This window comes from Myxocyprinus asiaticus, chromosome 14 (genome assembly GCF_019703515.2).
Source record: "Myxocyprinus asiaticus isolate MX2 ecotype Aquarium Trade chromosome 14, UBuf_Myxa_2, whole genome shotgun sequence".
NCBI classification, from domain to species: Eukaryota; Metazoa; Chordata; class Actinopteri; order Cypriniformes; family Catostomidae; genus Myxocyprinus; species Myxocyprinus asiaticus.
In genome coordinates, this window is record NC_059357.1 from 22,737,460 (window position 1) to 22,754,599 (window position 17,140).

The following is a 17,140-nucleotide window of genomic DNA, read 5'->3' on the forward strand; positions in this document are numbered from 1 at the left end:
GGAAAAAAAATGAGTGATATAATTCTCTGAGGTCTTCCCGTTTCTAAATGTGAGATTGGGAACAGTTAAGAGTAAGTCCTCCTCAGAGGAACACCATTTATAAAACCAGTGTACCGTTCGCCTATTAAAGATGTGCAAAACTAATTCATCATAGTCCTCACAAAAAAAGAAGACCTAGAGATTACACATAATAACAAGATCATTGCTCACAGAGGACGATTTTAAGCTAATTTCTTGAAATTTATTGCAAACGGTGGCAAATTAGTTACAAAAGCAGTGCTTTTGTACACAATGTAAGAAGTCTTTAAATGTATTCCCTATAAGAATCGTTGTTAAAAATACAAGTTAAATTTTGTTTTTTTATCTAGATAAACTTGGTTTTTCAACAGCTAAATCAACCAAAGATGTTAAAAAATGTTGTTAAAAATCATCAACCACACCGCCATTTCACATGCATTCATAAAACATTACCATTTTTATACACACTGCGTTTCATCACGCACACACCGATGTGCCGATGGTGTGCGCAGCGTAGAGATGAGAAATGAATGTTGGTGGCTGTTAATAACTGTGACAAACGACCTCTGCTTTCTCTAAAATCCAACTTAATCTAATCACGTCACATGACAGATATCACCCTGCTTTAAATGGGCTCTCCCTCTGCGCCTGCATTCCTCCCCTCTCTCTCTTTTGCTCCACGTTTTCCCGGAAGCTCACATTCTCTGTATTTTCGCAGTCTCAATCATACCTTTATCTTTTGTTTTCCTGCTTTTCTTGGTCAGGATTCCTTTCTTTGTCTAAAGATAACTAGATGGCTCTTCTTTTTACTACACACACACACACACACACACACACACACACACACACACACAGATAGCGGGAGAGGGGTGGTAAAGAATGCTTCTCCCTCGCTTCTCCCCACAGCCACATATTCATTTCTCCAGAGGGAACTGGGTGCCAGCGTGGGCTTGGAAAACACAATCTAATGGAGCCATTAAAGAACTATTAGTGCAGGGAGGTAATCTTTCACGACACAACATGTGCAAAAAGACAAAACCTGCTTACAAACAACTTTATGGTGACAAGAGTGCGCTATCATAGCTGTGGGGGGAGAAGAAAATATGCAAAACAACAAATCTGGGGCAGAGATTTCATTCTGTTATGAGAAAAACAGCAAACTATAGTTTGGTATGCATCACTGAAAGAGATACTGTTACATTAGCACTTTCCTGCTAAAAGCTGATATCAGAATACAAGAACCTGGGAACTATATTTTTGAAAGTAAAAACTAAAGCAACTAAATCTAATTTAAAAGTATTGCTGTGATGTAGATAGAACAGAGTACCAATAGCAATGTGACTTTGTATGGCTAATAAAATATTAAAAACCACAAAATGCTTTTCAAATAGGGAAACCATGGTGTGTTTTCATACATTCTTAAACATCACTCACTTAATATTAATATAGCTTTAATTAATATTTATCATGCCTCGTCCTCATAGTATATTAAAGGCCCTGGAAAGTGTTGTATAATAAACACAGTATAATATAGGCCCCTAGATAGTATTGGTTTTTTTGTTTTTTCCCCTTTTCTCCCCAATTTGGAATAACCAATTCCCAATGTGATCTAAGTCCTCATGGTTGCATAGTGACTCGCCTCAATCCAGGTGGCGGAGGATGAATCTCAGTTGCCTCCGCGTCTGAGGCAGTCAATCTGCGCATCTTATCACGTGGCTTGTTGAGTGCGTTACCGTGGAGACAGTGCGTGTGGAGGCTTCATGCTATTCTCCGTGGCATCCACGCACAACTCACCATGCGCACCACCGTGAGCGAACCACATTATAGCAACCACAAGGAGGTTACCCATGTGACTCTACCCTCCCTAGCAACTGGGCCAATTTGGTTGCTTAGGAGACCTGGCTGGAGTCACTCAGCACGCCCTGGATTCGAACACACGACTCCAGGTGTGGTAGTCAGTGTCTTTACTCACTGAGCTACCCAGGCCCCCCTAGATAGTATTGTTTACTAAACAGTGTAGTATAGTATAGCATAATATATTATAGTATAACATTGTATAGTATATGCCCTAAATAGTACTGCATAATAAACACAGTATAATTTAGTATAGGTGAGTAATGCATATTATGTATAGCATAGTAAATTATAGGCTCTAGATCAGGGGTCAGCAACTTGCATTGCTACGCGTATGGGTAATCACTGGCAAGTGGTATTATATAATAAACACAGTATAGTCTATTTTAGTATAGTATTGCATATTATAGTATACCATAGTATATTATAGGCCCTAGATAGTATAGTATAATAAACACAGTATAGTTCAGTATAGTAAATCATAGTGTAGTATAGGCCCTTGATAGTAATGTATAATAAAAAGTACCTAGAGTACGGTTTTGTATAGTACAGCATATCAGTGTATAGGGCCTATACTAAAATGAGACAAAACATTATGACCACCTGCCTAATATGCTGTTGGTCCTCCATATGCCACCAAAACAGCGCTGACCCACCAAGGAATGGACTCTACAAGAGCCCTGAAGGTGTCCTGTGGTATCTGGGGCCAAGACATTAGCAGCAGATCACTGAAGTCCTGTAAGTTGCGAGGTGGAGCCGCCATGGATCGGACTTGTTGGTCCAGCACATCCCACAGATGCTCAATTGGATTGAGATCTGGGCAATTTGGAGGTCAGGGCAACACCTTGAACTCTTCATCATGTTCCTCAAACCATTCCCAAACAATGTGTGCAGTGTGGCAGGACACATTATCCTGCTGAAAGAGGACACTGCCATCAGGGAATACCATTGCCATGAAGGGGTGTACCTGGTTTGCAACGCTGTTTAGGTAGGTGGCATTGGTTAAACTGACATCCACATGAATGGCCAAACCCAAGGTTTCCCAACAGAACATTGCCCAGCACATCACACTCCCTCCACCAGCTTGTCGTTTTCCCACAGTGCATCCTGGTGCCATCACTTCCCCAGGTAAACGGCACACACGTACATGGCCGTCCAAGTGATGTAAAAGAAAAAGGGACTCATCGGGCCAGGCGACCTTCTTCCACTGCTCCACGGTCCAGTTCAATCGCTCGCGTGCCTACTGTAGGTGCTTTCGACGGTGGACAGTGGTCATGATAGGCACTCTGACCGGTCTGCAGCTATGCAGCCCCATATGCAGCAGGGTGCAATGCACTATGTGTTGTGACACATTCCTCACGTAACCATCATTAAAATTATCTGTGACTTGTGTAGACCACAGTAGACCTTGTGTCAGTTCAGACCAGATAGGATAGCCTTGATTGCCCTCTCGCATCTATGAGCCTTGGGCGCCCAGCATCCTGTTGCCGGTTTGTGGTTCGTCCCTCCTCAGACCACTGTTGGTATGTACTCAACACTGCTGAACGGGAGAACCCCACAAGCCTTGCCGTTTCAGAGATGCTCTGACCCAGTAGTCTAGCCATAACAATTTGGCCCTCGTCAAAGTAAATCTGGTCTTTACTCCTGCCCATTTCTCCTGCATTCAACACATGGACTACGAGAACTGATTGTTCGCTTACCGTATAATCTACCCAGACCGTGACATGTGGCCATGTTAGGAGATTGATCAATGTTATTCGTTTCACCTGTAAGTGGTCATAATGTTTTGGCTCATCGGTGTATACGTAGTATTGTATAATAAAAAGTACCTATAGTATGGTTTAGTATAGTACAGCATATTATGGTATAGGCCCTAAACAGTACTGTATAATAAACACAGTATAGTATAGGCCCTAGATAGTATTGTTTAATAAACACTACTGTATAGTTTAGTTATAGGCTAGTATAGTAAAGCATATTATAGCATAGTGTAGTGTAGATAGTATACCCTAGATTGTATTGTATAATAAAAAGTACCTATAGTATGGTTTAGTATAGTACAGCATATTATAGTATAGGTCCTAGATAGTATTGTATAATAAACACAGTATAGTATAGGCCCTAGATAGTATTGTTTAATAAACACCACTGTATTGTTTAGTATAGTATAGCATAGTATACTTTAGGCCCTAGATAGTATTGTATAATAAACACAGTATAGTTTAGTAGAGTAAAGTTTAGTATAGTATAGCATAGTACTATACTATAGGCCCTGGAAAGTATAAAACTGTATAATAAAACACAGTACTCTGTAGGCTCAGTACTACTTTGGCGTAGTATAATAAACTGAATATAGTATAGACCAGCGGTCAACAATTAGCAGACAGTGTTCCAAGTCCAGACCCTGGATTGGTTCCATCTGGACCGCAAGACATCATGACGTTTGCCTCATCTCACGTTTTTACAGTTTAAGTGAGCAGTGCGACAAAACAATGGAACTGTACAACGCAAGTGATCAGGGTCAAAGATAGCACCGAACACGCTTCATTTACACCCTTTATTGCTCTGCGTGTGTTTCCTCTCTCCCTAAAAGGTGGCGCATAGTAGACCTGCAGACATGGTTATTTTAATGACAGTAGACATAAGCGGACACATACAGTAAGCTGCAATATAGATGGATACCGGCATCTTTCACTAAAACACACAGCAGATATAAACTATCATAAAACTATCTTTATGTGTCTGATGTGACTCCAACAGGTCAGCAAAGCAAGTTTTGTGACAGGACAAGTTCACGTGGTTCCACGGCGCCTTTAGACTATAATGTTTTTTTGGTCAAAAATAAGCATGTTACGAACCTTTCATAATAAACAAAACTGATTTTTGTTTTAATTTTGTGAAAATCAGAGATGTCATCATCTCTGTCATAGATGGCAAGACAACCAACTGACACCGCCTAAGTTATTATTGCACGGACCTTTGCTGGGAAGGAAATGTTGAGACCAGAACTCTTTGGAACTATAACTGAATACCCCTGCCCATAAACTCTCATGACAGTATACGCCTTACAGAGTACAGCATAATACAGGATAATACAGTATAGTTTAGAATACATCATATTAAATGTCCTGGATTGAATAATAGCTGTAAGCCCTTATATTAGATATTGAAATGATTGTATAATAAACACAGTATAGTATAGTTTGGTACTGTATTGTATAGCATAACATAGCATATTAAATGCCCTGAATAGTATTGTACAATAGTAGGGATGTCAATTCTCAGACATTTTCATAATCGATCATCGTGGAAATTCAATTAGGCTTAACTGATTAATTGTGAATGTCAATACTGCCAAACGCACGTGGAGGACTCCAAATAATATGTGCATGTAGCCTACTGTTTAAATATAATTGAAATTAATACACTTAAGAAATGCAAGCATTGGCCTCTTAAAATATTCTTAGTTCAGTGTATTTTAATACATTTAGGCATTGTTTAGTACGAATTTGTCAATTGTTTAATTACTGTTAATGAATTACTGTTAATAATAACTTGTATGCAAGATACATATTTGAGTTCATTAAAACTAAGTTGTGGATCATGGGATATATTTCGGACATTTGGACTCATTTATTTATTTGAAATTAAGTCAAATCATAACACGCTGCGTAAACGCAGTACATAACATACCGTTTCTCTGGTGCTGGTGAGGTGTCAGCTGAATGTGCCTTCGTTCTTTCCCGGCGATCACTGACGTAATTGTAGGTTGGGATGAAACAAGGAGACCAGCAAATCAAAAGTGCTTGTTGTCATGTTCTACTTTAACACACTATCACAGTGTATGCAAAAAAACATATGTTCATTTATAGAGAAACGCTCCAACACGGATTGTGGTTCTTCTGTGATGTGGACAAGATGTGACATGCAGCGCGCAAGCACCCTCTAGCAGCGGACGACTGTATAGACAGCCTTATCAACATCTGCTGGCATGATTACTGAACGCATTTGTTGTGAAACTAATTAATCGAAGATTGACAAGCTTAATTGATCAAATTATAAACGACAATAAATCGGTTATCGATTAATCAAACATATCTATACAACAGTATAGTATAGAACTATACTATAGGCCCTAACAATTATTGTGCAATGGCATAGAATAGTATACTAGAGTACAGCATAGTACACTGCTAAACTATAGGCCCTGGAAAGTATAGTATACAAAAAAAAAAAAAAAAAAATATAGTATACTAGTGGCTCTTACAAATTCTGAATTGTACAATAGTTTAAGCCCTCATATTAGATAAAATGGAAAGTGCAGTATAGTAAATATAGTGTTAAATAGGACCTTGTAGTGTAGTAAAATAAACATAGTATAGTAAAGGACCTGATAGAATAGTAAAACCACAATCCATACACAGACTAAGACAAGTACTCACATTCTTTAGACATGCCCACTTCCAGACACTTCTGCAGTCTGCAGTACTGGCAACGGTTTCGGGTGACTTTGTTGATGATACAACTTTTCTCTCTGTGGCAAGTGTACACCATGTTCTTCTGAATACTTCTTCGGAAAAAGCCCTAAGGAAAGAGAGAGAGGAGGCATGGAAGTTTATTAAAGCCTGAATAAGAATAAGAATGTTTACAGTGACATCATATAAATGCCAACTCCAGGAAACAGAAAAGCTGAAAAAAAAAAAAAAAACCTGTGGCATAGATACCGCCATAACACACACATTTGTTTATCTATCATGATGGGGACTTTCCATTGACTTCTATTGTTTTTACTTACTGAGTAAACTGAACTGAGTAAACTAACCCTACCCCTTAATCTAAACAACACACAAACCTTTTGCATTTTTAGATTTTCATTAAGACACTATTAACTGTTTTTTAAACCGTTTTCCTAGTGGGGGCTGTTGCCTGGTCCCAACACTGTAATAAAAACCTGTCCACCCCCCCCCCACACACACACACACACACACACACTAATTCTTGGCCTAGTGGTTGAGTGTGCTCAGTTTAGACTCCACAGTACAATGGCTGGTAGTTATTATCTCCCAATCTGTGTGCCCATAGGTTCCCACTGGCTAAAACCCTACAGGGCTTAATCCACATACACTCGAGCTGAAGGATAGAAATGAAAGATGTATAGACGAGGATTAAGCTTCACATTATACTCTTGCTATTAATTACACAATGAATAATGCTCAGTCAAGCTCTCGAGGGCAGAAAGTCAGTTCGATGCACACACACCCAAAACACACATCTCATAATGAAGATGTGAGAGCTGAAGCCAGAGAGGAACACATAATCAGAGAGCAGATGTTAAACAGTGACTGCAGGCTTGTGACAGGGATTTGAGCTGCTCTGCTCCAGCAACGTCTCTCTTGCAGAGGATTAAACAGTGAAAGCTTCACTCGTGACTACCGCTAGGCACGTGGATATCAACGGCTGGATTCACTGACTGCGCTGAGAGGAAACACAGCATATGGATTCAATGCTTCGGCAATTAAACAAGCCACTCCTTCACTTTGTAGATATTTACCTGACTTTATAAAATGGATGTTACTGGCTCTAAAATCTGATTGGATGTGCCGCATTCACCATGAAATTGCTCAGATATGCAAACACCTGTGACTATAAATCAACTGAATTCTATATTGTGTTAAGTTGCTACTTTGTTTGGCAAGCATAATCATTCTACTATTAAACTAATGTACTATATCACTCCATGGAAGAATTATTGTTTTTATGTTTTGAAGACATAAATAATTTGATTTTTGTCATGTATTGAACACTCTATTGTGAATTGTGCTCATTTAAATATGTCAACAAGAGTACATTATCTAGATTGCTAACATAGATGAGAGTATTGCTTTTGTTTGTAAAGAAAACTTGGTAACACTTTACAGTAAGTTTCTATTTGTTAACATTATTTAATTCAATAGGTATCATGAACTAAAAATGAATATTTTTTAACAGCACTTATTAATCTTTAATATAAATTTAGCAAAATACTTTGCTTCAGTGTTCATGTTAATATTGCTTAACATATACAATGTTTAAAACATACATACACATCCATATTAGGGATGCTCCGATCGATAACTCGATCAGTAATCTGGACGATCGCATAAACCGATCGCTCATGTTGCAAAAGATGCGCAGCTCCATTAAGACTTCAGCAGCACTGTCATGGCATCACGGAGTGTGGGGAATACTGGCATAATGTTGTAAGACAACAAACTTGATTCAGCAGTTAAGAACAATGTAGTGGGAGAGGTATGGCGAATATGAAAAATTTGTGTACTGTACTGTTAATGTAGCATTTCACACATGATAAGGCAAAAGAGAAACAGCACGAGCTGTGAAACGGTCCTTATTATCGTTTATGGCGGCAGCTTCTCAGTCTCCGACAGGCAGGGGCGTAGTTTCCAAGGGGGACGGGGGAGAGGTAACCCCCCCCCAAATAATCAAAACAAGCAAGTACAACCCCCCCCAGTATTTATACCATGATCAATGAAAACATGCAGATGCTTCACGCTGCAACCCCCCCAATATTCAAGCCCCCCAAATCTACGCCCTCGCTGAAGGGCATAGGCATCTCGGTAATAACGTGAGTAACAAGATGCGGTGTAACTCAAACATCTTTATTAAATATATTCTGATAAAAAGGCATTAACAATAGGAGCACCTGTAGAGTCCAGAAACATGCGCTTTTTCTCCGCTTTCCTTTCATCTCTCTTGCCCTCATGAGAGAGAGCGTGTTCCCCTCATTAAAGTTCAAGCAGCAACAAGTGAAAAACTATTAATACAATCATCCAACTAAATGAAAAGGCAGGGAAGCAATTTATAAATATAATAATTATTTATACAATATTAAGATATCATAATATAATTTATTAAAAATAATGCTAAATTAAAATAGAAATAAAATAAGGAATAATATATATATATATATATATATATACATACACACACACACACCCCCCTTTCCATTTACTGTCAGGCAAGAATCTGTCTAAACACGCAGGTGAAAATTACTTACACAAATGAAGACATAAAAACAATTATAAATGTAAAAAAACTGAAATATAAATCATGGTTCGAGGTGAACGTGTTTTTTTATTATTTTATGTTTTAAATCATAGATGTATAGGCTGCAGAGTTTGTCACAATGAACTGCTCTGTGGAAATAAAGTGAACTGAACTCAAAACACCTCCTGAGCCGAGATGTCTGAGATCATTTGCAGCACTCATAGATGATACTGTTCTTGCAAAGAAAAAAAAAATCGGAAGACAAAAACAAAGAGTGAGAACCTTTTAGATGCGCATTACACGAGACAGCACGCCTCCGTATCAGCGTGTCATACATGCGCATAGACACCTTTCTGTCATCTGTTCTGAATAATATAATTGTGTCTATGGGCAAATTATTTGTAATATGTAAATATATATTTTTTCTGACACACAAACATGTTGCTAAAAATGTATTATAGTTGTGGTAGGGCCAGTGAACATTTTGTAAGTGATTGGTGTTTTTTTATTGTGACTATTAAAATGCTTTGGATATAAACATCACTGTTTGGACCCTCAAGCCATGAACTAAATCTGACCAATGTGTAATCTCCAGATAATGTATTAAAACTGTTGATCCCTCAGTGGATGAATGGCTGCTAATGTTCTTTCGTTGCCCTTTAAGTCAATTAACCTCAGTGACTTTAATCAGCATAAACTGTATTTAGGTTCCATAGATTTTGAGCTTCAGTAGCAAGATCACCAAAAATAACTCAACCAGTCAAACTGGAATGTTACTAAAAATCAGACATGGAAATGTTTATTGGGAATATGTTTAACTGGCGAACCATACCAGAATATGAACGCTAGCAATGCTGTAGTTCCTAAAGCAAACCCACAATAAAAACGCAGTAAGAATACCATCCCTCGCTGGTTTACAGAAAATAATCCCCGAGGCTTTTAGTAAAAATGCCTTCAACATATCCGTCAGTACACCCAGGAAAGCTTTTAGTGTGTGCATGCTTTTGACAGGTCTGTCCAGTGGCTGCTATCTAATAACACTGATGTCTTTTCACCAATGCACTCCGTAAAGCACGTGTCCAAGGACATGTCCTGCATACTGAAAGGACATGTCCCTCTCACACTTGGTGCCAGCTATGATAAAGTAATAAAGAAAAAGGTGAGCATGGCAGATGTGTGACAGAACGTGTGCTCGCCTGGCCAAACTGAAATGGTTTTCTAATGCGCTGCCCAGAGGCCTGATCTACCTACAGAGAAGCTCTCATTCATGGACCATGTTTTATTCATGCCTGCTCTGATCTTCTAGAGGTCATTGTTGGAGGTCAGTGTGGTAGATGGAGGAGATGAAATGGTTTATTCTAACGGAGTATCAGAACAGCAGGACGGTAGCGCTGAAATGTTTAGTGTAAGTTGGAAATGGATCCTTGCTGATTTCTTTCGCAGTGAAATGGCATTTACTAGGGATGGTCATTTTGTCAACTTGTGTACTCTAGATAAATCGGAGTACTCAAGTACAATTCTTTTTTTAATGTCTAAAACAGCAACAACAACAAAAACATTATTTTAATAAATAAAGCATCTCAAAACCTAGCCACTTTGTTGCATTGAGTTGCATTTTGACCCATTTAAAAAAAACACATCCTGCTTTCTGAAGAATTGGATCCCAAGTTACTGCAGAAAATGATACCATAACCATGACACAAAAGTAAAAATGAATTTTCGAAATAAAAACATTTAAACAAAAAGTTCAGTCACACAACTTTGCTTTCTTAATCACTGCGGTCACTTACGAGTACTCGTGAACATCCCCTAGCATTTACATTGACAAGATTTTTGGCCGATATGTACCTGCTCATATACACTATATTGCCAAAAGTATTCGCTCATCTGCCTTTAGACGCATATGAACTTAAGTGACATCCCATTCTTAATCCATAGGGTTTACTATGACGTCGGCCCACCCTTTGCAGCTATAACAGCTTCAACTGTTCTGGGAAGATTTTCCACAAGGTTTAGGAGTGTGTTTATGGGAATTTTTGACCATTCTTCCAGAAGCGCATTTGTGAGGTCAGACACTGATGTTGGACGAGAAGGCCTGGCTCGCAGTCTTCGCTCTAATTCATCCCAAAGGTGCTCTATCGGGTTGAGGTCAGGACTCTGTGCAGGCCAGTCAAGTTCTTCCACACCAAACTCGCTCATTCATGTCTTTATGGACCTTGCTTTGTGCACTGGTGCGCAGTCATGTTGGAACAGGAAGGGGCCATCCCCAAACTGTTCCCACAAAGTTGGGAGCATGGAATTGTCCAAAATCTCTTGGTATGCTGAAGCATTCAGAGTTCCTTTCACTGGAACTAAGGGGCCAAGCCCAGCTCCTGAAAAACAATCCCACACCATAATCCCCCCTCCACCAAACTTCACAGTTGGCACAATGCAGTCAGACAAGTACCGTTCTCCTGGCAACCGCCAAACCCAGACTCGTCCATCAGATTGCCAGATGGAGAAGCGTGATTCGTCACTCCAGAGAACGCGTCTCCACTGCTCTAGAGTCCAGTGGCGGCGTGTTTTACACCACTGCATCCGACGCTTTGCATTGCACTTGGTGATGTATGGCTTGGATGCAGCTGCTCGGCCATGGAAACCCATTCCATGAAGCTCTCTACACACTGTTCTTGAGCTAATCTGAAGGCCATATGAACTTTGGAGGTCTGTAGCAATTGACTCTGCAGAAAGTTGGCGACCTCTGCGCACTATGCGCCTCAGCATCCGCTGACCCCGCTCTGTCATTTTACGTGGCCTACCACTTCGTGGCTGAGCTACTGTCATTCCCAATCGCTTCCACTTTGTTATAATACCACTGACAGTTGACTGTGGAATATTTAGTAGCGAGGAAATTTCACGACTGGACTTGTTGCACAGGTGGCATCCTATCACAGTACCACGCTGGAATTCACTGAGCTCCTGAGAGCGGCCCATTCTTTCACAAATGTTTGTAGAAGCAGTCTGCATGCCTAGGTGCTTCATTTTATACACCTGTGGCCATGGAAGTGATTGGAACACCTGAATTCAATTATTTGGATGGATGAGCGAATACTTTTGGCAATATAGTGTATTTCAGTTCAACAACACTGTCTCACAAGGCCATCTACTCTAAGATTTCTTGTCCGTCTACATCAGTAGCTGACATCCCAAGAATCCTGGCCAACCTTCCCAACTGCTGTCTCACCTGGAGAGTGGATTCATTGATAACAATCCTGTGACAAAAGTAACACCAATCCACAATCAAAAGGTCTCTTTTCCTCTAACTGTTGCCACTCTCTCTCATCTGTGCTGCTGTTGGTTGGGTCAGAAAGACACAGGAATGAAGCTCAATATCATCACAAGGTGTGAAGGTTCTGGCAACAGAAGGTCAGCTGGTTAATTCCACTGGATCAGGGCTGCAGCAGTGGGCTTTCGAAAGGGGCAAGTGAACCAGGGTACAGGCATGATAGTGAAGTTAAACTGCCCTGGACTGAAACTTATAAAACGCATTTTTATTCACAAACAAACAACTGAAATCAGACAAGCAAGAAGTATTCACATAAAAAAAAGAAAGAAAAAAAAAAGAAAAAAAAATTAATAAAAGTTCTGAACACAGATGAGATGTCCATGAGTAACACTGAAAATGAATCATGTTCAAATTAATATGGTGCACAAGCATAAGATCAAATAAAGGGAAGAAGAGACCTTGCACACCATGTCCAATAAAAAATAAACATTGTAAGCATATATATATATATATATATATATATATATATATATATATATATATATATATATATATATATATATATATATATAGAGAGAGAGAGAGAGAGAGAGAGAGAGAGAGAGAGAGAGAGAGAGATATAGATATATAGATATAGAGAGAGAGAGAGAGAGAGAGAGAGAGAGAGCTTACTTAAAACTTTTTTTTAAAGCTTTGTTTTTTTTAGGTTTTGTATTTATGCATGTATTAATAGCATTCTGAGATGCTATTCTTCTCAACACAATTGTACAGAGCGATTATCCGAGTTACCGAAGACTTTGTCAGTTAGAACCAGTCTGGCCATTCTCTGTTGATCTCTCTCATTAACAAGGCATTTTCGTCCACAGAACAGCCACTCACTGGATGTTTTTTGTTTTTGGCACCATTCTAAATAAATCCTAGAGGCTGTTGTGTGTGAAAATCCCAAGAGATCAGCAGTTACAAAAATACTCAAACCAGCCCATCTGGCACCAACAATCACTGAGATAAAAAAAAATGTCCCCATTCTGATGGTAAATGTGAACATTAGCTGAAACTCCTGACTTGTATCTGCATGATTTTATGTACTGCACTGCTGCCACATGATGGCTGATAAGATAATCTCATGGATGATTGTTGGTGCCAGTTGTGTAAACATGTATTCACCAAACTGTTTTGTTCAGGATTCACAGTTTGTATCCCCTTCAACCAACCTATTCCAGTCATAGCATTTATAAAATGTAATATTTAAAAATCTGGTTTTCCACCGTTGAAAGTTTCCCCTGAACTTGTATAGCAGAATACAGTGCAACACCGCTGCCGCTGTTTTTCTCTCGTCTCGGCAGGTGTAAATGCTTCTTGTTTTACAACCTGCCAATTACTGACTGGCAGTATTAAAATAGTCAGCATTTGACTGATACTAAACATGCCGTACTGATGTTTATTTAGCTATTTTATTTTTTATTTTTTATTCTTTATTTAAATGGTTAGCATTTAACAGCTAAATAAACATCAGTACTGTTTAGTATCAATTTATTTTATTTGTATTTATTCTTTATTTTAATGGTCAGCATTTAACCGATACTAAACATACAGTACTGATGTTTATTTAGCTATTTATTTTATTTGTATTTATTCTTTATTTTAATGGTCAGCATTTAACTGATACTAAACATACAGTACTGATGTTTATTTAGCTATTTATTTTATTTTTATTTATTCTTTATTTTAATGGTCAGCATTTGACTGATACTAAGCATACAGTGCTGATGTTTATTTAGCTATTTTATTTTTTTATTTTTTATTCTGTATTTATATGGTCAGCATTTGACTGATACTAAACAGTACTGATGTTTATTTAGCTATTTATTTTTATTTGAATTTATTCTTGATTTAAATGGTCAGCAACTGACTGATACTAAACATACATTACTGATTTTTAAGCTATTTATTGTATTTTTATTTATTCCTTATTTTCACAGTGTTCATTTCTAGAATTTGTTGACAACGTATAATATAATAATAATAATAAATGTCAAATATTCTTTGATAAAAATATTTGTTTAAGAAAGCAGCCTTCTGATTACCTTTGCATAGTCATATCGGTGCACAATCCACATAGACAAGGTCTGTTTTCATTCCAGCTCAAAAATGAACTATATTGGCCACCATATTGGTAATCGGTGAATTTTCCCCTCTAAAATCGGTAATTAATTATACATTGTACAAATGTCATTAATAAATGAATAAATAATTAATAAAAAAAAAACAATTGTATCCAGACTTATGCTAGAAATGAGGGATGTGTGAGAGAGACATTGTAAGAGAGAGGGAGTGCTGTGGCATGGTAAAAGCAGACATAGATGATTGAAAGGACACAATAGATGCAGAACTGATCTGTGATCCTGTGGCCTAATCTCTCACTGGCCATAGGCTGACCTCTGCGAGCCTTGGATTGACCCAGCTCTGACCTGCCAGGAAGATCCGGGTGGAATGAAGGAGAGGAGGGCACGAAGGAAACGGTTTGTAGTTGGTAGTGACTTCCATTGGCAGGCCTGCTAAGCCTCTTTAGTGTCTCCACTAATCCCGAACATGAGCACAAACCCCCAGGCACACTGATACAGTGAAGGAGTGGGTATTTGTGCATTTGTGTGTGTGTTCATATGAAATGTGTACTCTATTTCCAATGGATTTTGAGAGAAGAGACTGTGAGATCAAAATGAGAATGTGTTTGTCTGTTTGGTATGATAGAGCAGTTGAATCTGTAATCGTTATTTGTGATTAGTGGCCATGAAAGAGATTGAAACAGATCTGGATATGCAGTTACGCAGACAAACTCTTTTCCAAAACCAAGTGAGCTGCCTACCTAGGTGAGATTTTAAGGCATCATAGACACACTCCTGATACGAAGTCCGTTCTAAACAGCTGGCAGCAAAATTATGTTTACTAATAATGTAATATACCTCACTTTGGCATTAAATGTATCCTTTGCAATCCCGAATGCATTTTTACAAGCTCATGGTGGATCATGAGATGCAAGAATTGTTGATTATAAATACATTTCATTAAGTTTTGAACAGTCCCATCCAATTAAAAATGCTAAATTTAACTCAATACTTGAATGTGCTCTAATATACTGAAGTATGTGGTCATTAGCTTAGCAACATGCTAACACTAGACTCAACCGTAATCAACTGTGACCATTAGTCGAGTCTCTAGTGCTCTTCACATGAGGACTGCTGGTTGTGTGACACACTGAGTGGTCATTAATGGAGTTGCTGCTCTTGAAGAGCCTTTTAAATTAGTCACTTAATTAGTTCATTTCAGTTAGGATGCTGCCTTAACACCGAAAATTTTCTTGCGCTAAAAGAAAATCCGCAGCGTAATAAACAGAAGAGAACGCAGGAGTCTTGAGTAGGGCTGCACAAATTGTCGATTATTGCCCTTGATATTGTAATCACGATTATTAATGTCGATTAAAATATTAAATTACCGTGACGTCACAAAGCAAGCAAAGTAGCAGATTTCAATAGTGGATATGAGCTGCGCTCCAGTTTCTTTTAAACATCTTTTAAGCATTACATATTGTAATAATATTTGTTAATGTTAGGGCAAATAAAACTTATATTAAACGGATATCTATTGTATAAAATAAATTATTCCTAAATTATTTCTTAAATTATTAGCCCACATACAGTAAATAATATGACATATTCAATTTTCAAACTTATAAACAGCTGATTTCAATTGACCAAGTTACTGCATTCAGTAAGCCCTTTGGTGGCGAGACAGGAGAACCATTCATCCCGTTAGATCTTGGCGATCTTGTTTATGTACGATCATCATTAGATCATTTTTGGCCTCAGTGGTGCACTTTGGAAATTAAAAACAGTCATTTGCGATCGGAGTTTGTGCGATTCGTGAAAATGTCAAATCTACTAATACCAGCTGTGTGGCAAATGGGTCTTATTACAGCAGACGCCATAACAATGACGGTGATTCCTGAAATATGCTATTCATGCCATATTCTTTATGTTGGCTACACCTCCAAAACAAACTTAGAACGGTTAAGCTGAATTACTTTATTGCTATTTTTGTACAAATCAAATTCACATTGGCATACTTATTAACATGACAAAACAAAACTGTTATTACATTTTTAATAAATTGTACACAGAAATCGAGCAACACGACAAACTCTCCCATTACAATGGCTGCTGTCACTCACTGCAGATTTCAGACCTGCGTGAGCTCAGTGACACGCCGCACAAAGTTCTGCACTCTCGCGAATGCTCTCATTAAAAACAAAGCAGTCTAATCAGCATAATAAATCAATTATTTACACCGCGTCTGTGCCTTGATTAGAACAGGAGCATTTTAGTTTTGTCGTGTTGCTCATTTTCAGTGTATATAACATCTACGTTCAAAGTGAGCTGTGCAATATGCAATGAATCCAAAATAATTCCAAAGTGCTTTTCGCTCTTGTTCTACAGCTTCGAGTGTCAGGTGATGTTTCTTCAGTTTTAATTTTTGTGTGCCATCACGAACAGAGGTGGAACATAAAGTAAGCATCTGGGCATTCATACGGTTTAAAACCTGCGCATTAGGATCAGTTGTCATTACTGATAGGACGGAGGATTCACTTAAGCGGCTCTGATTGGCCACTGCCATTTCATTGCTCAATGGACATGTTAGTGATTGGTTAGAATACTCAACTGCTGCAAAAACACGTTGTAAATAGAAACCATTGACGTAACACTAGCAGACTTAAATTGAACGCTGTAATCGTCAGTTTTCACGATTACATAATTGAGACAGCCGTAATCGTAATCGCGATTATTTTTTCGATTAATTGTGCAGCCCTTGTCTTGAGATGTGTTTTTAGCCTGACAGTGTCTAAAAAACGTGGCACTCCTGCGCAAAACACTGAAAAAACAAATTTGGTGCAACGTTCAAAGACGT

General features: G+C 38.4%; 1 protein-coding gene and 1 long non-coding RNA gene across 12 annotated transcripts in view; one reads left to right on the top strand and one right to left on the bottom strand.

Moving 5' to 3' along the window:
* LOC127452296 (uncharacterized) overlaps positions 1-17,140 on the top strand; it is a 57,910-nt gene that overhangs the window by 8,575 nt on the left and 32,195 nt on the right. The gene's annotated exons all lie outside the window — the stretch shown is intronic.
* Positions 1-17,140, bottom strand: part of LOC127452287 (retinoic acid receptor alpha-B) — a 183,314-nt gene that overhangs the window by 5,510 nt on the left and 160,664 nt on the right. For 8 of the 11 annotated variants that reach the window (XM_051717653.1, XM_051717648.1, XM_051717652.1 and 5 more), the window contains 2 exons: positions 6,315-6,456; positions 5,566-5,625 (listed from right to left, as the gene is read on the bottom strand). In XM_051717653.1, the coding sequence (XP_051573613.1) occupies positions 5,566-5,625; positions 6,315-6,456 (202 nt within the window). The remainder of the gene's footprint in view (positions 1-5,565; positions 5,626-6,314; positions 6,457-17,140) is intronic. The other 3 variants (XM_051717657.1, XM_051717654.1, XM_051717658.1) reach the window with 1 other exon arrangement.